The sequence below is a fragment of the Odocoileus virginianus genome, chromosome X (genome assembly GCF_023699985.2).
Source record: "Odocoileus virginianus isolate 20LAN1187 ecotype Illinois chromosome X, Ovbor_1.2, whole genome shotgun sequence".
NCBI classification, from domain to species: domain Eukaryota; kingdom Metazoa; phylum Chordata; class Mammalia; order Artiodactyla; family Cervidae; genus Odocoileus; species Odocoileus virginianus.
This window is the reverse complement of record NC_069708.1, coordinates 6,216,590-6,239,188: the sequence shown is the minus strand read 5'-3', so window position 1 is coordinate 6,239,188 and position 22,599 is coordinate 6,216,590. Positions and strand designations below refer to the sequence as shown.

The 22,599-nt window shown below is 39.5% G+C and overlaps 1 protein-coding gene across 6 annotated transcripts in view; it reads left to right on the top strand.

Annotated features, from left to right (window-relative positions):
- Positions 1–22,599, top strand: part of TAB3 (TGF-beta activated kinase 1 (MAP3K7) binding protein 3) — a 94,350-nt gene that overhangs the window by 40,676 nt on the left and 31,075 nt on the right. For 5 of the 6 annotated variants that reach the window (XM_070461862.1, XM_070461860.1, XM_020871033.2 and 2 more), the window contains 3 exons: positions 11,640–11,744; positions 14,842–15,033; positions 20,812–22,273. In XM_070461862.1, the coding sequence (XP_070317963.1) occupies positions 14,932–15,033; positions 20,812–22,273 (1,564 nt within the window). In that variant the 5' untranslated portion in view covers positions 11,640–11,744; positions 14,842–14,931. Of the gene's footprint in view, positions 1–11,639; positions 11,745–14,841; positions 15,034–20,438; positions 20,560–20,811; positions 22,274–22,599 lie in introns of those variants that run through there. The other variant, XM_070461863.1, reaches the window with a different exon arrangement.

Sequence of the window (22,599 nt, the reverse complement as noted above, 5' to 3'; positions counted from 1 at the left end):
CAATTTGATCTCTGGTTCCTCAGTCTTTTCTAAATCTAGCTTGAACATCTAGAAGTTCACAGTTTACCTACTGTTGAAGCCTGGCTTGGAGAATTTTGAGCATTATGTTGCTAGTGTGTGAGATGAGTGCAGTTGTTTGGCAGTTTGAACTTTCTTTGGCATTGCCTTTCTTTGGGATTGGAACGAAACTGACCTTTTCCAGTCCTGTGGCCCCTGCTGGGTTTTCCAAGTTTGTTGGCATGTTGAGTGTGGCACTTTGACCACATCATCTTTTAGGATTTGAAATAGCTCAACTGGAATTCCATCGCCTCCACTAGCTTTGTTCATAGTGATGCTTCGTAAGGCCCACTTGAGTTTGTGTTCTAGGATGTCTGGCTCTAGGTGAGTGATCACAGCATCGTGTTTATCTGGGTCATGAAGATCTTTTTTGTACAGTTCTGTGTGTTGTTGTCACCTCTTATTAATATCTTCTTCTTCTCTTAGGTCCATACCTTTTCTGTGCTTCAGTTATGCCCATCTTTGCATGAAATGTTCCCTCGGTATCTCAAATTTTCTTGACGAGATCTCTAGTCTTTCCCATCCTATTGTTTTCCTCTATTTTTTTGCATTGCTATTCTTTGAAACTCTGCATTCAGATGGGTATATCTTTCCTTTTCTCCTTTGCCTTTTGCTTCACTTCTTTTCACAGCTGTTTGTAAGCCCTCTTCAGAACCATTTTGTCTTTTTGCATTCCTTTTTCTTGGTGATGATCTTTATCCCTGTCTCCTGTACAGTGTCATGAACCTCCATCCATAGTTCTTCAGGCACTCTATCAGATCTAATCTCTTAAATCTATTTGTCACTTCCACTGTATAATCATAAGGGATTTGATATAGATCATACCTGAATAGTGTAGTGGTTTTTCCTACTTTCTTCAATTTAAGTCTGAATTTTGCAATAAGAAGTTCATGATCTGAGCCACAGTCAGCTCCTGGTCTTGTTTTTGCTGACTGTGTAGAGCTGCTCCATCTTTGGCTGCAAAGAATATAATCAATCTGATTTTGGTATTGACCATCTGGTGATGTCCATGTGTAGAGTCTTCTCTTTTGTTGTTGGAAGAGGGTAGTAACTTCAGGTGGATACTGAGCCCTTGCAATGCATTATAAAGTATACACTGCGCTCCCAGGACTTAGTTTGAAAAAAAATTTGTGAATTATCAGTGATGTTTATATTGAATTTATGTTAAAAACAATAGTCTTTTTGCTGTCTTGGATTAAATATATTCGAATTATTAATAATTTCACCTATTTCTTTTTACTTATTGTAACTCCTAGGACAATTTAAACGAATCACGTTATGATTTAATTGGACTGCACTGCCTTAGTGCTTCAGTGACTTGGCAAGGTTACTCACCCAGTTGAAAATAGCAGGTAGTGTTTGTTTTGATTAAAAAGGTGGAAAATTCAAACCTTGTTTCTGGAAAAAAAAGTTAAATAAACACTAAAGACTTTAAATACTTACATTTTATTTTATTTTATTTTTAATTTATTTTAATTGGAGGCTAATTACTTTACAGTATTGTAGTGGTTTTGCCATACATTAACATGAATCCGCCATGGGTGTACATGTGCTCCCCATCCTGAGCCCTGCCCCCGACCTCCCTCCCCATCCCATCTCTCTGGGTCTTCCCAGTGCACCAGCCCGGAGCACCCTGTCTCATGCATCGAACCTGGACTAGAGATCCATTTCACATATGATAATATACATGTTTCAATGCCATTCTCCCAAATCATCCTGCCCTCGCCCTCTCCCATGGAGTCCAACAGACTGTTCTATACATCTGTGTCTCTTGCTGTCTCGCATACAGGGTTATCGTTGCCATCTTTCTAAATTTCATATATATGCATTAGTATACTGTAGTGGTATTTTTCTTTCTGGCTTACTTCACTCTGTATAATAGGCTCCAGCTTCATCCACCTCATTAGAGCTGATTCAAATATATTCTTTTAATGGCTGAATAATATTCTCTTGTGTAAATACTTACATTTTAAATTAAAGCTTAAACTGGTAGAATCTCTTAGCATTTCAGATCTGAGAGGCTTTAAAAGGGGCAAACTAGAAACTATACCCAATGATTTAGTAGCCTAAACTTATTTTTCATTTTCCCTTAGCATTCACAAGTCATTACATAGGTGATCCCTGATCCCCCAGTTTTTTATTGGGAGATGGGATGTACATAAGGTAGGGGGCAAGGTTCATCTGTATATTTTTCTTATCTTACTAGCTGGATTGCTTTAGTATTGTGAAATTCATTCTTCATTATGTAGCAAACATTTGAGCAGGTACTAGGTCAGACTCTGGAATGCAGTGGTGAACGCGGGATAATCCCTGAATAGAACTACAGGCTTTCCTTTCAGTTTTGTCTTGTTTCGGCTTGTTTTTGGGAAATAATTCTAAAGCTAGAGAAGTTGCAAGAATAAATATGGTACAAAGAATGCTGTATGCTCTTAGCACAGACTTATGTATTATTAACATTTGTCACTGTTTGCTTTTTAAAAAAACTGACTTATAGTAGATTTACAATATTATATTAGTTTCAGATGTATGATATAATTATTCAGATTTTTATATATTATACTCCATGTATAGTTATTATAAAATATTGGCTGTATTCCCTGTCCTGTAAAATATATCCTTGTAACTTATGTATACCTAGTAGTTACACTTCTTATCCCCTGCCCCTATTTTGCCCCTCCCCCCTTTCCTCTCCCCATTGGTAGCCACTGCTTTTGCTTTCTATATCTGTGAGTCTGTCTTGTTATAGTAATTAGTTTGCTTTATTTTTTAGACTCCACATATAAATAGCATACGTATGTCTCTTTCTGGCTTATTTCACTAGATATCATATCCTCTAGGTTCATCATCTATGTTATTGCAAATGGCAAGTTTTCTTTTTTTATGGTTGAATAGTATTCCTTTATACACAGACACACATAGAACATTTTTATCCATTCATCTCTTGACGAACACTTGGGATGCTTCCATATCTTGGCTCTTGTCAGTAATGCTGCTGTGAACATTGGGGTGCACATACCTTTTCAAAGTGGTGTTTTTGTTTTCTTTGGATATATATCCAGGAATGCAATTGCTGGATCATATGGTAACTCTATATTCAGTTTTCTGAGGAACCTCCATACTATTTTCCCCAGTGGCTATGCCAATACACATTCCTGCTAGCAGTATACAAGTGTTCCCTTTTCTTCACAGTCTTGCCCACATTGGTTATTTGTGGTCTTTTTGATGATAGCCATTCTGACATGTGTGAGGTGATATTTCATTGTGGTTTTTATTTGCATTTCTCTGATGATTAGCAGTGTTGAGCATCTTTTCATGTGCCTGTCAATCTTTGGATTGACATGTCTATATGTCTTCTTAGGATGTTGGCTCATTTTTTAATGTAGTTGTATGAGTGGTTTGTATATTTTGGATATTATTAAGAACTCCTTACGGGTCATATCATTTGTAAATATTTTCTCCCATTGAGTAGGTCTTTTTTAGCCGTGGTTTTCTTTGCTGTGCAGAAGCTTTAAGTTTAATTATGTCCCATTTGTTTATTTTTGTTTCTTTTGTCTTAGGAGATAAATTCAAAAAGTTGCTATGATTTAGGTCAAGGAGTGTTCTACTTATGGTTTACTCTAGGAGTTTTATGGTGTTCAGTGTTATATTTTGATCTTTAATCAATTTTGTGTTTGTTTTTATGTATGGTGTAAGAAAATGTTCAAATTTCATTCCTTTATTTGTAGATACCAGTTTTCCCAGTATATTTATTGAAGAAACTGTATGTTCTCCTTTGTCATAGATTAATTGACCATATGTGGTTTATTTGTGGGCTCTCTGTTCTGTTGATAGGTGTGTCTGTTGCTCCCTGGCTCTCTTGTTTTTCATTTGTTTGGAATACTGTTTTCCATTCTCTGTCTCTCAGTCTGTGTTTTTTGTTTGTTTGTTTTTAAATATTTATTTATTTAGTTTGTTAGTTTTGGCTGCACTGAGTCATAGTTGTGGCACACAGGCCTAGTTGCTCCGTGGCATGTTGGATCTTGGTTCCCTGACCAGGGATCAAAACCACATCCCTTGGAGAAGGAAATGGCAACCTATTCCAGTGTTGTTGCCTGGAAAAGTCCATGGACTGAGGAGTCTGGTGGGCTGCAATCCATGGTGTTACGTGACTGAGCACACATGCATGAGGAGGGTGGACGGAGATGGGCTGGTAGCGATAAACTGGTAGAACTTAAAAAAAAAAAAAAACGCGTCCCTTGTATTTCAAAGCGGATTCTTAACCACTGGACTACCAAGGAAGTCCCCCTGTGTGTGTCTTTAAATCTGAAGTGAGTCTCTTATAGGCAGTATAAATATGGTTTTTGTATCTGTTCAGCTGTGTCTTTTGATTGGAGCATTTAATCTATTTACATTTAAGTATTATTTAAAATAATAAAGTTGGCTTTATGTATGTACTTATTTTTAGTTAACTTTATTATTTTTGGCTTTGCTGAGTCTTCCTTGATGTACTTGGGTTTTCTCTAGCTGCCGTGAGCAGGGACTACTCTCCAGCTGTAGTGCATGGGCTTCCCATTGTGTTGGCTTCTCTTGTTGAGGAGCGTGGACTCTAAGGCCGGGGGGCTTCAACAGTTGCAGTGCGTGGGCTCTAGGGCACAGGCTCAGTAGTGGTGGTGCATAGGTTTGTTTGGTCCACGGCATGTGGAGTTTTCCCGTACCAGGGATGGAACCTGTGTCCCCTACACTGGTAGGCATGTTCTTAATTACTGGACTCCCAGGGAAGTCCTAAAGTAATTATTGATAGTTATTGATATGTACTTATTGCCATTTTGCAAGTTGTTTGGGGACTGGTTTTCTGTTTTTTATTGTTTCTTTTTTTTTCTCTTCCACTCTGATGACCATATTTAGTGTTATGTTTAGATTCCTTTCTCTTTTTTCTTTCCTGTTGCAAATTTTTTGGTTTGTGGTTATCATGAGGTTTATATGTAGTCATCTATATATATACATGATTGTTTCAAGTTGCTGATCTCTTATTTCAAATGCATTATATCAACCTTTATTTTTATTCCAGTCCCCCTACAATTACTGTTTCTGACGTAGTATTTTATATCTTTTTGTTTTTTTATCCCTTAATGAGGATATAGATGATTTTACTGCTTTTGTCTTATGAACTTGCTACTAGTTTTGTACTTGGTTGATTTGCTACCTTTACTATGTATTTGCCTTTACTAATGAACTTTTTATTTTCATAATTTTTTATTGAAAAATAGTTGATCTACAGTGTTGTGCTAATTTCTGCTGTACAGCAAAGTGACTCAGTTATAAGCATATATACATTCTTTTTTATATTCTTTTTCATTATGGTTTATCCCTAGAGATTGGATATAGTTCCCTCTACTGTATAGTATGACAGTGTTGTTTATCCATTCTCAATGTCATAGTTTGGGCTTCTCTGATAGCTCAGTTGTTAAAGAATCTGCCAGCAATTCAGGAGACCCTGGGCCAGGAAGATCCATTAGAGAAAGGATAGGCTACCCACTCCAGTATTCTTGGGCTTCCCTTGTGGTTCAGCTGGTAAAGAATCTGACTGCAATGCAGGAGACCTGGGGTTTCGGTCCCTGGGATGGAAAGATCCCCTGGAGAAGGGAACGGCCACCCACTCCAGTATTCTGGCCTGGAGAATTTCATGGACTGTATAGTCCATGGGGTCACAAAGAGTTGGACACGACTGAGTGACTTTCACTTTCACTTTCAGTGTAATAGTTTGCATCTACTAACCCCTAGCTCTCAGTTCATCCCTCTCCCTCCCCCATTCCCCCTTGGCAACCATGGGCCTGTATTCTGTGTTTGAGTCTCTTATTTTGGTTCATTTGTGCCATATTTTAGATTTCATGTCTAAGTGATATCATATGGTATCTATCTTTCTCTTTCTGACTTATTTCAGTTAGTATGATATATCTATAGTTGGATCCATGTCACTGAAAATGGCATTGTTTCATTCTTTTTTATGGCTCAGAATATTCCATTTTTTATATGTAACACATCTTCTATCCATTCGTCTGTTGATGGACACCTAGATTGTTTCCATGTCTTGGCTGTTGGGAATAGTGCTGCTGTGAACATAGGGGTACATGTATCTTTTTGAGTTACAGTTTTGTCTGGGTATATGCCTAGGAGTGGGGTTTCTGGATCATATGCTAATTTTGTTTTTTGTTTGGTAAAGAATCACCATACTGTTTTTCACAGTGGCTGCACCAACTTACATTCCTACCAGTAGGGTCGGAGAGTCCCCTTTCTCCACACCCTTTCCAGTATTTGTTCTTTGTAGACTTTTTAATAATGGCCATGCTCACTGGTGTGGCGTTGTACCTCATTGTAGTTTTCATTTGTGCTTCTCTAATAATGAGTGATGTTGAGCATGTGTTCATGTGCGTACTGGCCATCTATATGTCTTCTTTGGAGAAATGTCAGTTAAGGTCTTCTGCTTTTTCTTCCTATTGGGTTGGTTCTTGTGTTGTTGAGTTATAAGAGCTGTTTGTATGTTTTGGAGATGAAGCCCTTGTCCATTGCATCATTTGCAAGTATTTTTTCCCATTCCATAGGTTGTCTTTTCATTTTTTTATTGTTTCTGTAAACTTGATTAGGTCCTATTTGTTTTTGTTTTTTTGTTGTTGTTGTTTTCATTTATTTTTATTAGTTGGAGGCTAATTACTTTACAATATTGTAGTGGGTTTTGCCATACATTGACATGAATCACTCATGGATTTACATGTGTTCCCCATCCTGATGCCCCCCCTCCCATCTCCCTCCCCATCTATTTGGCTGTGCTGGGTCTTAGTTGCAGTGATCTTCAGTCTTCATTGCAGCATGCGGGATCTTTAGTTGAGGCATGCGACCACTTAATTGCTGCATGTGGAATCTAGTTCCTTGACCAGAGATCGAACCTGGGGCCCCTGCCTTGGGAACGTGGAGTCTTAGCCACTGAACCACTAGGGAAGTTCCCTATTTGTTTATTTTTTGTTTTTATTTCTATTGCCTTGGGAGATGGAGGTGATGGCTCATGCCCATACCAAAGCTTGTATAGGTGGTGCCCTGTTGCCTGAGAGCACATGCAGAGAAAGAAACTACTATGGCGATCCCTCCTCTTTCCTTGTGCACCCCACAGCAATGGCACCTTCCTCTTTGGTGGGCCCAGACTTCTTCCAGTACTCCCTTGGTGTGGTGCACCGCCCCCTAGCTCCGTCAGGCTATCTCCACGCAGCCAAGTGCAGTCCTCTGCCCAGTTCTGACCTCCAAAGCCCGAGCCTCAGCACCCAGACCCTGACTGCCCCAGGGGACAAGCATCTCAGGCTGGAAAGTGCTGGGTGTCCATACCAACCATCTTTACAGGTTTCACTCTGCTTTGCCCTCTACAGACTGGTTTTTGCACTGTAATCTGAGGCGCCGAACTTCCCTCTCTGTCCCAGATGATCGTCTTACCTCTGAGAGAACTTCTCAGTGTGTGAATACTTTTCTTTTTCACAGCTCCCTCCTACAGGCTCAGGAGCCCTCCAGATTTCTCTTTTTTTTTGTTCTTTTGTCCTGTCTAGTTACATGGAGATTTTCTTGCCCTGTCTGCATTGAGTAGATGTTCTGTGATAATAATTCCTCATGGAGGTGTATTTTTGATGTGTTTGTTGAAGAAGGTGAGATCCATGTCCTTCCTACTCCTCTGCCATCTTGATCCTGTCTTGTCTTTCATATTTTTCATGTTTCTAGATGTGGTCTTTTCTTTTTCTCAGAAAAGACCCTTGAACATTTCTTGTAAAGCTGGTTTAGTAGTATTGAAGTCTTTCTAGTTTTCAATTCTCTGTAGAACTTTTGATTTCTCCATCAAACATGGATAAGAGGCTTGCTGGTCAGAGTATTCTTGGTTGTTGTTTTTTCTCTTTCCTCACTTTAGAAAAGATCATGCCATTTGGTTTTGGCCTGCAGAGCTTCTCCAGAAAATCCCAGCTGATAGCTTTATTGAAGTTTCCATATACATAACTTCTTTTTCCTTGCTGCTTTTGCTTTTCCCTTGCTGCTTTTAATATTCTGTCCTTGTCTTTAATTTTTGTGAGTTTAATTACATTGTATCTGGGTGTGACCTCTTTAGGTTTATCCAGTTGAATAGTCTTTGCTTCCTAGACCTGGATGTCTATTTCCTTTCCTGGGTTAGGGAAGTTTTCACTTACTATGTCTTCAAATATGTTCTGTGCCCCTTTGCCTCTGCCTTATCCTTCTGGGACGTTTATAAGTTGAATGTTAGTATACTTGATGGTATCTTAGAGGTCCTTTTAAACTGTCGTCATGTCTTTTTTTTAAACATTTGGTCAGCTCAGTGATTTCCACTATGCTCTCTTCAGCTCGCTGATCTATTCCTCTGTGTCATTTAGTCTACTGTTGATTCCTTTTAGCGTAATTTTCATTTCACTTACAATAGTCTTCATTTCTGTTTAGTTCTTTTTTATGTATTCTAACTCTGTTAAACTTCTCACTGTGTTCATTATTCTCTCAATTCTTTGATCAACTGTAGTTTATTGCCTTGAATTCTTTATTAGGTTTATTTCCACCTCATTTAGTTCTTCTTACTAGGTTTTATCTTGTTCCTTTGCTGGGAGCATGTTACACTGTTGACTCAGTGTTCCTAATTTGCCATTTTTATTTCTGTGTATCTGGTAGATTGGTTATATTTTCTAGCCTTGGAAAAGTGGCCTTTTGTAGGAGACATTGTACGTGGTTTAGCAGCACACTGCCCTCTGGTCATCAACTATATTCTCTGGGGAGAGCCCCCTATGTGGGTTGTATGGGTCCTTCTCTTGTGGCAGGCTGACTGTTGTTTTGTAGGTGTGTCTGGCCCCTGGTCTAGTTGGGCACCAGACCCTGCTTTGTGCAGACACTGGGTGGGTGGGCTGGGTGTGCAGACACTGGGTGGGTGGGCTGGGTCAGGAGGCAACTGGCTGTGGAATGCCAGGTGTCCTTGGCCTAGTGCTGGCTCACTGGTGTAGGCAGACCCATGTTCAAGGGTGGGTAGTTATGGGGCTGGGGTTCCCTGCTTTTGTGTTGGCCTGCTGGTTATTAGAGTCAGTTCTCCACTCGACTGGCTGTGGGTTTCATGGTGTTCAAAGCTGATGTTGGCCCGCTGGTGAGTGGGGCTGGATCCCAGGGTGGCTGTCTGATGGACTCAAGGTGTCTCAGAGCTGGTGTGGGCATGGTGGTGGGTGGGGATGGGACTTGGTGGGTCTTGTCAGTACTGCTGCTCTGCTGGTAGGTAGGGGCTGGTCCCCACCTGGCTAGTTGCTTGGCCTGAGACATGTACTGGTGCCTATAGACTGGTGGAAGGGACAGAGTGGGATCCTGAGGCTTATAAGCTACATGGAGGATTCCAAAATGGTGCATGCCAGCCCCAGTGTGTGTATAATAGAAGCAGCTTCTCAAAATGGGGCCACCAGTTTCCCCTGGGAGAGTCTCTGAGGTCAGTGGGTGTGACTAACTCAGGCTCCTTCCAAATTTCTGTTTCTGTCATGGTTTTTTGGAGCTTGTGAGATTTAATGTGTGACTTTAAGAGAGTGGAGTCTCTCTTTTCCACTGCCCTTGGTTCTTTTGAAGGTGAGAACCGTCAAAGCCAAATATTCTGGGGGGCTTGTCTTCCCACTGCAGGACACCAGAGCTGGGGAGCCTCATATGGGGCTCATATCCCTTGCTATCTGGGGAGAACCTCTGCAATTGTAATGATCCTCCTGTTTGTGGATTGCCCACCCGGGGTTTTGGGTCTTGAATGTACTGCGACTATCTCTTCTACTCCTCCTTTATATCTTTAGTTGTAGATCTTTTCTGATAGATTGCTGACTCTCTCATCAATAGTTGCTCTGTAAATAGTTGTGATTTTGGTTTGCCCATGAGAGGAGGTGAGCTCGGGGTCTTCCTGCTCTGCCATATTTTTTACGTCCTTTCCCCATGTGCTTTGTAACTTGCTCCCTCTCTCTGTGTACATGTGTGTGCATGCATGATGTATATATGCAGATATATACATATGTTGATTTTTTCTTTTCACAGAGCATTTGAAAGTAAGGTGTTTATGTCATGTGCTTTACTCCTAATTGCCTAGTTCCTAAAAATAGGGATACTCTTGTATATAACCACAGCACAATTATCAAGTCAGTAAATCTTTTCAGTTCAGTTCAGTCGCTCAGTCATGTCCGACTCTTTGCGAGCCCATGAACTGCAGCACGCCAGGCGTCCCTGTCTATCACCAACTCCCAGAGTTTACTCGAACTCATGTTCATTGAGTCGGTGATGCCATCCAACCATCTCATCCTCTATCGTCCCCTTCTCCTCTCACCTTCAATCTTTCCCAGCATCAGGGTCTTTTCAAATGAGTCAGCTTTTCGCATCAGGTGGCCAAAGTATTGGAGATTCAGCTTCAACATCATTCCAATGAACATTCAGGACAAATTTCCTTTAGGATGGACTGGTTGGATCTCCTTGCAGTCCAAGGGACTCTCAAGAGTCTTCTCCAACACCACAGTTCAAAAGCATCAATTCTTTGGCACTCAGCTGTCTTTATAGTCCAACTCTCACATCCATACATGACTACTGGAAAAACCATAGCCTTCACTAGATGGACCTTTGTTGGCAAAGTAATGTCTCTGCTTTTTAGTATGCTATCTACGTTGATCATAACTTTTCTTCCAAGGAGTAAGCATCTTTTTATTTCATGGCTGCAGTCACCATCTGCAGTGATTTTGGAGCCCCCCAAAATCAAGTCTGCCACTGTTTCCACTGTTTCTCCATCTATTTGCCATGAAGTGATGGGACTGGATGCCATGATCTTTGTTTTCTGAATGTTGAGCTTTAAGCCAACTTTTTCACTTTCATCAAGAGGCTCTATAGTTCTTCCCTTTCTGCCATAAGGGTGGTGTCATCCACATATCTGATGTTATTGATATTTCTCCTGGCAATTTTGATTCCAGCTTGTGCTTCATCCAGCCCAGCATTTCTCATGATGTACTCTGCATATAAATTAAATAAGCATGGTGACAATATACAACCTTGACATTGGTAGAATACTTTTCTTGATGTGTTGTCCACATTTCTGTTTTGTCCACTAATCCATTCATTTCTTTTATAATTTTTTCTCCATTTATTATAGGATGCAGTCTGTGATCTGATATTACATTTAGTTGTCATGGTTCTACTATTGTCTTTAATCTTTGATTTTTCTAGCCTTTGTCTCTTAGGACATTGGCACTTTTTTAACATGACATTCTTACCTTCCCACTCCCTGGTTTTATTTTTAATAGAATGTTTCTCATTTTGGATTTGTCTGTTTTTCATGAATAGTTTTAGATGGCATATTCCTAGCTGGAATATTATAAAGTGATACATTCTTCTAGGGGTATCATATCTGGTGGTGTACGCTGTCTGTCCCTCATTGGTGATGTTAATTTTGATTACCTGAGATGATGTTCAGTTTCTCCATTGTATAGGTAAATGTCCCCCTTGCAGCTAGCTAATAAGCAGTTCTCTAGGGAGACACTTTAAGACCATTAATATAGCCTAACTTCATCCAAATTTCCCCTTAGGTGCAGCATCCTTTGGTGATTTCTTGAAGTAGTCTGTACTGTGATGGCTGCAAAATGATGATTTCTCCAGCGCTTTCTGCACATATTTACCAGTTGGATTCCACTGTAAGCAAAAGCCCTCACTTCTCCTTTCATTTGTGCATGTGTGTATTTAACTGTTTATTGTTGGGCTGTGTAACTCTTTATGTATTAGGACTCATGGGTTCCTCTTTCATACAGGTCTATAATTCATTATTTTCCATTATTGGTGCTCAAATTGTCACAGAGTTGGCCAGTGGGAACCTTTTCAAGCTGACTCTCAGGTCCTTATAGCCAGCTCCAATCATCATTTGAGTACTTCCCCTCTCTCTGGAATAACACATTCTAGGTGGAGCTACACTTCCATATGCAAGGACTTCATATATGCATAGCTTCAGTACACTGTGTTTGGCTCTCCTGTGAGGATTAGCACAGCCTGCTGTGGCAGTATAGTGGAGAAGCCTTTAGCCCAGTGTAGGAGGAGGAGAGTTATAGCAGCAGGACTAAGTTGGGGGAGGGTGGTTGTCAATGGAAGCCTCCTTAGAGGAGGGAGAGCCATCAATACCGACTTTTGCAGCATCAGTATGGCTTGGAGAAGCATTGAAGAGGGAGGAAAATAGAAAAGCATCTCATTGAAAAAAAAAAAGCATCTCAGGCAGATGGAATATCATGGGCTAATGTCCTGAGAGGAGGCAGTGTGGGGCAGCCATGCACAGGATCACACATAGCTCCTCTGTTTGAGAGTAGAAAACAGATATTCTGGCTATGATGTGGGGGAAGGCAAGACCTGAGACAGGAAGAACAGCAGGAAGTTGCTGGTGTAATGTTGATGAGAACAGTGTTCAGACATGCCCTAAATAATAGTAACTGATGCTTCCTGACTTATTACTGTTTGGTATTTAAATTTTGCTACAAACCTCCAACTATTTCCAATTTAAATATGAAGCTTTTAAAGGCATAAAGCTGGAGTCTCTTTCCTAGATACTACTAAATGGTAGAACCAGGGTATATATCATCACCCATTTGATTTACTATTTCTGTTTAGTTGGTTGTGCAAGAATGGGAAGTCAAGGAGCACACTCTGGTTTCTAGTTATGTTAACTGAATAGTAGTAGTATTTATAGAACACTGTTTGGGGAAGGATTGTGGTCAAGAGTTCCTTTTTGTACATACTGACTAATATCTTTGCAAATATCCAGGTGGTGCTGTGTGTAGGCAGTAAACTCTCTGTCTGGAGTCCTAGAGGCAGCTCACATGGTACTTAAGATAGCAATTTGGTAACCATCACCTTTAAATGTTTTTGAAACTTAGTAGTGGGTGCCATTACTGGGCACAAAGATGTAGAATAAGAAGAGGGCAAAATCCATGTGAGCATTAATGTGACAAGAAAGATGGGTGGAAAACAAACTATTGTGATGCTATAGAGACTGAGAAAAAAAAGGTTTGATCAGTAGTGTCAGATGCTGCAAAGGTTAGGGAGTATAGACTCCAGAAGATATATCGTCTGGATTTAGCAGTGGAAAGATGATGAAGAGACAATTTCAGTGATCAGTGATTTGAGCCAGATTAGAGCAGATTTACTGCAGGGAGCAGAATTGCATAGGGAGGCCAGAAAGCCTAAATCTGTGCATGTATGTGTTATCTGTATCTGTATTATTTTCCCATATTTGTATTTTTTTTTTAGGTTCACTAAGTAGCCTCCATGTTGATGTTGGACATCATTAAAGTGGTCCTAATAGCTATTTTTACCTATGGTTAGGCAGAGTCTTACACATAGGGTTTTGTTGCCACCTCATAGATACAAAGAGTGTAGATTACTCTTGACAGTCTTGGCTTAGAAGGAAGAAAAGAGAGAGCTTGATGCCCAGTAAAAGTCAACAGATTGCATGCAAAATGAAGGTCACTGCTTATAATTAAAGTCAAATTAGAGTTTGCATGGTATTTTTTTTCTCCTTTTTTCTTAAATTTATTTATTTTTAATCAAAGGATAATTCATGGTATTTATTTTTAATTACATACTTACTAGAAATCAGCAAAAGTAATTCAGTATTTTCCTTTAGCATTTTAAAGTTGTAAAACATTCTGTGTAGTTTCTATAGTAGCCCAGGCAATGGTATTATTTAAAGTTCAGGGGGGACCTGTGCGCAAGAGACAGATTTGATGTGAGATAACCCTCCCTTGTGTGTGTTGTTCAGCCTTGTATGTTAGATAGTCATGATTTCTATGCATCTTAGGAAGATGCTTCTCAGTCTAGAAATATTTGACCCTATCATGATTGATCACAGCAGAAATACTATGAGACTGTGTGGTATACACTGAACAGTTTTCCCCTTATAAAAATGGAAAACAGAGACTAAAAAAGGGATCAGTTAATGATATTTGATGGTGCCACTTGATTTATGATTTCATTATTAAGTTCACGAGTTGCCTTTATTACATGGGTACCTAACTTGTACCAGTGAGATTGGGGGTCACTTGCCTCTATTCAGAGTGTGCCCTCAAATCCTGGCATCTTAGCACCTGTGCCAGTTGCACCATAAGTAGGTGAGAACATAGCCAGGCACGTCAGGCTACTGACAGGCCACCAGCATTGTCTTTGAAAACAAAGGATTCTACATGTCCATGTTTGTTTGTTCAGTAGTTTCATTTAGATATTGACTTTCCTTTACTCAAACTGAAAATTCAAACCTTTTGACTTCAAAGTACAGGAAGAATGTAAGGCAAACAGGACGTGTTTGATTTGTGGTGTTATTATCAATTCCTGTTGTATTATTCAGACACTGAAAATGATGAACCCCCTTTAGTGGAGTGACTGATGTGATAGGCCTTAGGAAAACATGAGTGATAATATGTAAGTAGGACTTGTCAAGACTGAGAAAAATATGGTCACCAAACAGTAATACTCTATATTTTTTAATGTAGCTGCTGCTTTTTTCAGTTTTTAACTATTAAAATGGAACTGAAGTTTGGGGACTTTTTTTGTTGTTTGTGTTTTGAAACCAGTGATTAGCTATGTATTACATCAGAAAAATCTTTGGCTAAGTAGAATTTGTCAATGTCTCAACTGTAGAATTTGGTATACTTAGAATATGTAGATCTCTGTATTTTATGGTATTGATGGTTTCTTTCGGAATAAAGTGAAATACATGAATAAATTTAACCATACTTTAATTTTTTTTAATAGAAAATGACTGCAGTATTGGAAGACCATTACTATTGGAAGGCCGGTTAGCATCCATTTCCTAAGAGAAACTTGACCTTCATTTGCTCTGGCATGGCGCAAAGCAGTCCTCAGCTTGATATGCAGGTTCTCCATGACCTCCGACAACGTTTCCCTGAGATTCCAGAGGGTGTGGTGTCTCAGTGCATGTTACAGGTAGATTACCCACCAATGATAGTGATATTACATGACAGTTTTCCTTATTAGAGCTGGCTTTGTATCGTAGTGAGAAGAACTCCGTTTTCTTGTTTAAGTTGGAGAGACATCTAGAGGATTTCTCAATCATGGCACAGTCAAGATTGTGGGCTGGTATAGTGTTTGTTGTAGGGATCTGCCTGGTGCATTGTAGGATGTTTAGGACCTGCTAAATGCCATTAGTATCCCTGCACTTGTGACAACCAAAAATGTTTACATGGCAGAGAAAATCTCCTATGTTTCACGGGAGGCAAAGTCTTCCCCACTGACAACCAGTGATGTACAGAAAAGTACAAAGGCATGTAGCAAAAAGAAGAAAAGTTTTCATGCATTTCACTTCTTACATTTTGGGCTTTGTGCTATCAGTCCCCAAGTCCTTAGAACTGAATTTTGAGTTGTAAGATTATCATTATAACTTCATAGACCATATACCTTTTTAAGCCTATTTTTTGAAGTTTTTAGAGCATTCTTGCCCCCCACCAGTTTTTTTCCTGTTTTTCTAGTTGATAAATGCTCACTAATATCCAATTTTAAGTATAAGACTTCTTTCTTTAATCATGTTAGTTTTGTCTTATTGTCTTCTATTGAAATAAATCTTTCATCTCTAATAGAATGTGTCTTCCCATTGAAAGGGCAGCAGAGAAATAGGCCTAACACTCCACCTATTGAGTTTTGCATCATCCTTCACAGAATCTCAGTGTGTTTGGGGTTGTAGCATTTCCCTAGCTGGTTGAGCTTTGAGAGCAGCATTTCTGTCCTCCCCACTGAATTTCCTTACACGACCAGTTCAAACTCCACCTTACTGTATATAATCTGCAAGCTCTCCCGTGCAGTGTGAGTTGCCCGGGATATAATATAAACCTAGATGTAGCTGAGGTTATTTGAGGCTAGAGACTCCCAGATCAGTGGTGGTAACAGAGGTGCTTTCTTGGTTTGCAAGCCCTTCTACTAGGTCTTGTTTTTGTGTTAGAGCTTGTCTTTATTTTTTCTCACATACAATTCCAGTGTGAATTTCCACTCTTGAGCCCCATTTTGGTTTCTGGAGTGAAATCCTTGTGGTGTAAACCACTTCCTAGCAGTCAGTTTCATAACTTACCTAGGGCCCCACCTAGGTCTGACGTTTTTTGAATATAATTTAATTTAGCCCTTTATTATCTGTAGTCTATTCATGGCTTGTTTTCATTTTACTAAGTTAAAAGATTGGAACTTTAAACTCAACTCAGTGAAGATGTGTTGATAACTTACATTGAAGATGTGTTGATAACTTACATTGTCGTCAGTTTTTTAGTCTTTTCTTCATTTGGGATTACTGTTGTTTATCACTATGGAGACTTATCACCTACTCTCTCTGGAAAATTTCTGCTTGTGGGTAATATATATAAGACACAATAGTTTACCTTTTTTTTCCCTTTAATTGTAGTATAGTTGATTTACAATGTTGTGTTTCAAGTGTACAGAAAAATGATACAGCTTATATATATATAAACACACACATATATAAAGCCTTCCTCAGTGATCAGTGCAAAAAACAGAGAAAAACAATAGAATGGGAAAGACTAGAGATCTCTTCAAGAAAATTAGTGATATCAAGGGAACATTTCATGCAAAGATGGGCACAATAAAAGACAGAAATGGTATGGACCTAAGAGAAGCAGAAGATATTAAGAAGAGGTGGCAACAACAGACAGAAGAACTGTACAAGAAAGATCTTCATGACGCAGATAACCATGATGGTGTGATCACTCACCTAGAGCCAGGCATCCAGGAATGCAAAGTCAAGTTGGCCTAAGGAAGCATCACTACGAACAAAGCTAGTGGAGGCAATGGTATTCCAGTTAAGCTATTTCAAATCCTAAAAGGTGATGCTGTGAAACTGCTGCACTCAATATGCCAGCAAATTTGGAAAACTCAGCAGTGGCCACAGGACTGGAAAAGGTCAGCTTTCATTCCAATCCCAAAGAAAGGCAGTGCCAAAGAATGTTCAAACTACTGCACTCATCTCACATGCCAGCAAAGTAATGCTCAAAATTCTCCAAGGCAAGCTTCAGTACATGAACCATGAACTTCCAAATGTTCAAGCTGGATTTAGAAAAGGCAGAGGAACCAGAGATCAAATTGCCAATATCTGTTGGATCATCAGAAAAGCACAAGAGTTCCAGAAAAACATCTACTTCTGCTTTATTGACCATGCCAAAGCATTTGACCGTGTGGATCACAACAAACTGTGGAAAGTTCTTCAAGAGATGGGAATACGAGACCACCTGACCTGCCTCCTGAGAAATCTGTATGCAGGTCAAGAAGCAACAGTTAGAACTGGACATGGAACAACAGAGTGGTTCCAAATCGGGAAAGGAGTATGTCAAGGCTGTATATTGTCACCCTGCTTATTTAACTTATATGCAGAATACATTATGCAAAATGCCAGGCTGGATGAAGTAGAAGCTGGAATCAAGATTGACAGGAGTAATATCAATAACCTCAGATATGCAGATGACACCACCCTTATGACAGAAAGCAAAGAGGAATTAAAGAGCCTCTTGAGGAGAGTTAAAAAGTTGGCTTAAAGCTCAACATTCAGAAAACAAAGATCATGGCATCCAGTCCCATCACTTCATGGCAAATAGATGGGGAAACAATGGATATAGTGACAGACTATTTTTTTGGACTCCAAAATCCCTGCAGGTGGTGACTGCAGTCACGAAGTTAAAAGATGCTTGCCCCTTGGAAGAAAAGCTATGACCAATGTAGACAGCATAGTAAAAAGCAGAGACAATACTTTGCTGACAAAGGTCTGTCTAGTCAAAGCTATGGTTTTTCCAGTAGTCATGTATGGATGTGAGAGTTGGACTATAAAGAAAGCTGAGTGCTGAAGATTTGATGCTTTTGAACTGTGGTGTTGGAGAAGACTCTTGAGAGTCCCTTGGACTGCAAGGAGATCCAACCAGTCCATCCTAAAGGAGATCAGTCCTGAATATTCACTGGAAGGACTGATGCTGAAGCTGAAGCTCCAATACTTTGACCACCTGTCATGAAGAACTGACTCATTGGAAAAGGCCCTGATTCTGGGAAAGAGTGAAGGCGGGAGGAGAATGGGATGACAGAGGATGGGATGGTTGGATGGCATCACTGACTCAATGGACATGAGTTTGAGCAAGCTTCAGGAGTTGTTGATGCACAGGGACGCCGGGCATGCTGTAGTCCACGGGGTTGTAAAGAGTCGGACACGACTGAGCAACTGAATTGATACACATATATCCCTTGTTTTTCAGATTCTTTTCCATTATAAGTTATTAAAAATGTTGAATATAAGATCGTTCCCTGTGCTATACAGTAGCTCCTTGTTTATCTGTTTTATCCCAAACTCTAAACATATTCCTTCTTCCCTCCCTCCCTCTTTCTCCAGTAGTTTGAATTTAATAAACAAGCTTTAAAGCATCCCTCTAGGCTGTCATTCCCCAATGGAGCATCAGTTTTGTGGGATATGATGCCTTATTGCCTCAGTCCTTTCAGGAGTGTTCATATATGTTTTCTTAAAAGTTCTGACCTCTTTGTCTGGCTAAACAGATTATCATTTTTTATTCAAATTTACTGTTTGGTAAATTTTTTTTCTTTTTTTCTTTTTAAAACATTTAGCAGGTCTGATACAATGTTTGAATCTGTTGTGTTATTATTAAAATATTTCCATAAAGAAAACACTTAACCATCTTTTATTTATGGTTTTAAATTTTTCTTCCTAAGAAAATATGCTCAGCCTGTCGCTTATAGACATGTGTATGAATAGGCTGACTACTTCCAACTTTGTATCATTAGAATTTGGTTCTTTTTTGTGGAAACTAATTCAGTGTAGAAAACATGAAATTTTAGGGTAATTGATTTTTTAAAAAGTGAAATAGTAAAGTGGCTGTAACTGCTTTAGATTTCAAATAAAACTCTAGATTTTGTTCTCCTTTTAATCCATAGATTTATACAAACCTTGAAGGAGCTATTTTCTCTCTTTTTTTTCTTCCCTTCCCTTCATCTGTCAGTGGCGTTGTCTAGTCGGCAGCCAGTTTGAATATTTTGGCTCGAAATTCACTGATTATCTAACAATATCTATTGTCTATCTTAATATCTGTGTCCTCTCCACCCTTGATCAGCATGATTTAAAGCAGGATAAGAAAAAGCCCGAACGTAATTCTTTTCTTTTTCAATGCCAACAATTCCTTTTTTCCCTGGCTCAGGTAATATTGTAAAAAGTATTTGAATTTTAGTATCAAAAGGTTTATAGAAGGAAAAGGAGAAAAGTTATTGTGGCGTTTTGATAAAGCCAATTTGTTGTATTTCTGAGAATTCATCTTACACAGGTTTGCTTGACTGAATTTTCTCTCACTCCCTAAAGTTCCAGTATAGCAGTGTACTTTTAGCATCATACACTAGCCCTTGAAATTACTGTATGACAATGGAAAGAGCACTGGGTGTCCGGAAACGAAGAATCTAGAACTGGCTCTCCAGCTAACTAGTTAAGTACTTGTCAAGTCTTGGAACTTTCCAGGCATGTCTTTTCTCATCTGGAAATGAGTTGAGTTGGAGTCAGTAAACCCTACGAGTTCTCCCTCTAAAATTAAAGCATTTTATGTCATGGTTTTTATTTAGCTGTATTCGGTTCTCAGCAGAAGTGAAGTGTTTGCTTTTATTGCTTTCAATAAAATGTACTTCTCCCTAAAGTACAGTAATACGTGTATATGTGCATATTTGTATATATATTTATGAAATACAGAGATGGTCATGATAATTGAGAAACTTTAACAGATTACTTCAAAGGCCATGAATAAATGTGTTTGAGACTAATACAATAGTTCTGAATTCTGTTGTTTAATGGAATACTGCTTTACTGCTGTTGATTGGAACATCTAAAATGACAGTTTGTTATTTACCATCTTTGTGTGTGTATGTAATTCTAAAAATTGAAATTTTGAAAGTTTACCAAGCTACTTTTGAGCACGTAAAAACGTTTGAGACTGTGGGTATGTGAATGAATTTCATTAAGGCAGTCAAGACTGGGTGGGTTTTGTGTTAAATTACTATAAGTTTGGCAGACTCCTGGAAACATAATTCAAAGAGTGGATTTGTTGTTTTTTTTTTTTTAAGTGATTTCTTCTGTTAACTTAATCTTTCATAATGAAACAGTTGAAGTGATATAGGGATAACTGTGGCGAAATAAAAAGTATAGACTGCTTGAGAATTTTTATTGTTTTGAATCTTGAGGAGTTTTATTGTTATTTTTTCACTTTGGGGTTTGTTTGCCTTTTGAAAACTAATGCCTGGTTATTTTCCTGTGTATTAGTGTAAATATTAATAATGGATATGACTTATACTTGTAGATTACAGCAAGTGTGGTGAATCCAAGATTAGCCCAACATTGTAATTTGTTGAGATGCAACAAATGTAAGATGAGTCCTGGATTTGGAGTCAGAAAAGTTGGGGTTGAGTCACAAGGTTCATTAGTAGGTACTGTACATTTCTGTAGCAGTAGCAGTAGCGGTAGTACTCGTTATGTGAGCTAAATGTCTGTAAAATAATATGAATGGTTTGGGATCTGCCTTTCAAGATCAATGACCGTGAAACTTTGTGTGTGTAAAAATATGATTGTCTACTTATCTTCTGACAATTGTGTTTACATAAATCTGTGGCAAAGCTTCAGTTCCACTATTAGGATCTGTTAATGTTGCCAATGTTCTGTGTACCATTTTTTTCCCCTAGAATAACAACAATCTGGAAGCCTGTTGCCGAGCCCTTTCCCAGGAGAGTAGCAAATACTTGTATATGGAATACCATAGTCCAGATGACAACAGGATGAATAGAAACCGTCTTTTGCATATTAACCTGGGTATTCATTCTCCTAGTAGCTACCACCCAGGAGATGGTGTGCAACTTAATGGCGGTCGAACGCTGGTACATAGCTCAAGTGATGGACATATTGATCCACAGCATGCAGCAGGTAAACAGCTGATATGTTTAGTTCAGGAACCACACTCAGCTCCAGCTGTTGTCGCTGCTACTCCCAACTACAATCCTTTTTTTATGAATGAACAGAACAGAAGTGCAGCTACTCCTCCTTCACAGCCACCTCAACAGCCATCTTCCATGCAAACAGGAATGACTCCATCTGCTATGCAAGGGCCTTCACCACCACCGCCGCCACCTCCTTCCTACATGCACATACCTCGGTATAGTACCAATCCAATTACTGTTACAGTATCCCAGAACCTCCCTTCTGGACAGACTGTACCAAGAGCTTTACAAATTCTTCCACAAATTCCGAGCAATCTGTATGGGTCTCCTGGTTCTATTTATATTAGACAGACATCTCAGAGTTCATCAGGAAGACAGACTCCTCAGAATACGCCATGGCAGTCCTCACCACAGGGCCCAGTGCCTCATTATAGCCAGCGTCCTTTACCTGTGTATCCACATCAACAAAACTATCCACCTTCTCAGTATTCTCCCAAACAACAGCAGATCCCTCAACCTGCTTACCATTCACCACCTCCTTCTCAATGTCCTTCACCCTTCAGCTCTCCTCAGCATCAAGTACAACCGTCTCCGTTGGGCCACCCCAGTTCTCATGTCTTTATGCCACCTAGTCCTTCAACGACGCCACCCCATCCATATCAACAAGGACCTCCTAGCTATCAGAAACAGGGAAGCCATTCGGTAGCCTATCTCCCATATACAACATCTAGCTTACCCAAAGGATCCATGAAGAAGATAGAAATTACAGTAGAACCCTCTCAGAGATCTGGAACAGCCATGAATAGGAGTCCTTCACCTATCAGTAACCAGCCATCTCCACGGAATCAGCACTCATTGTACACAGCCACCACACCACCGTCAAGTTCTCCTTCCAGAGCGATATCCAGTCAACCGAAGCCTTCGTTTACTGTCAATCCTGTGTATATTACATATACACAGCCCACTGGACCTTCTTGTGTTCCATCACCATCTCCTCGGATGATACCAAACCCAACGACCGTTTTTAAAATCACTGTAGGCCGAGCCACAACTGAAAATCTGTTAAATTTAGTGGACCAAGAAGAACGTTCTGCAGCCCCAGAACCTATTCAGCCCATTTCAGTGATACCAGGCTCTGGGGGAGAAAAGGGAAGCCATAAATATCAGAGAAGTTCCAGTTCTGGATCTGATGACTATGCCTATACACAAGGTAATTTCAGCCCTTTTATATGACATGTCTTTGTGGGGTGATGGCAATCTCCTACTCAAAAGTGAGTAATTTATATTAGGTGTTTAATTAATGTACTATGTATTAAATACTCAGCAGTAGCATTGCTATTAAGAATAGGGTTAGCACTTCAGAATCATCTACAGATTTTACTTTAAAATAGAAAAATGCAGTCATGATAAGAGTGCCCTCAAAGACTGTATGTTAAGAAGTGCATTCATTGGGAGAAAATCGTAGGCCAGTGAAATCAACATGGTCCAAAACGCCAACTACAGAGTGGGAAAAAGTGACTCATAGAGGGTGGCCTA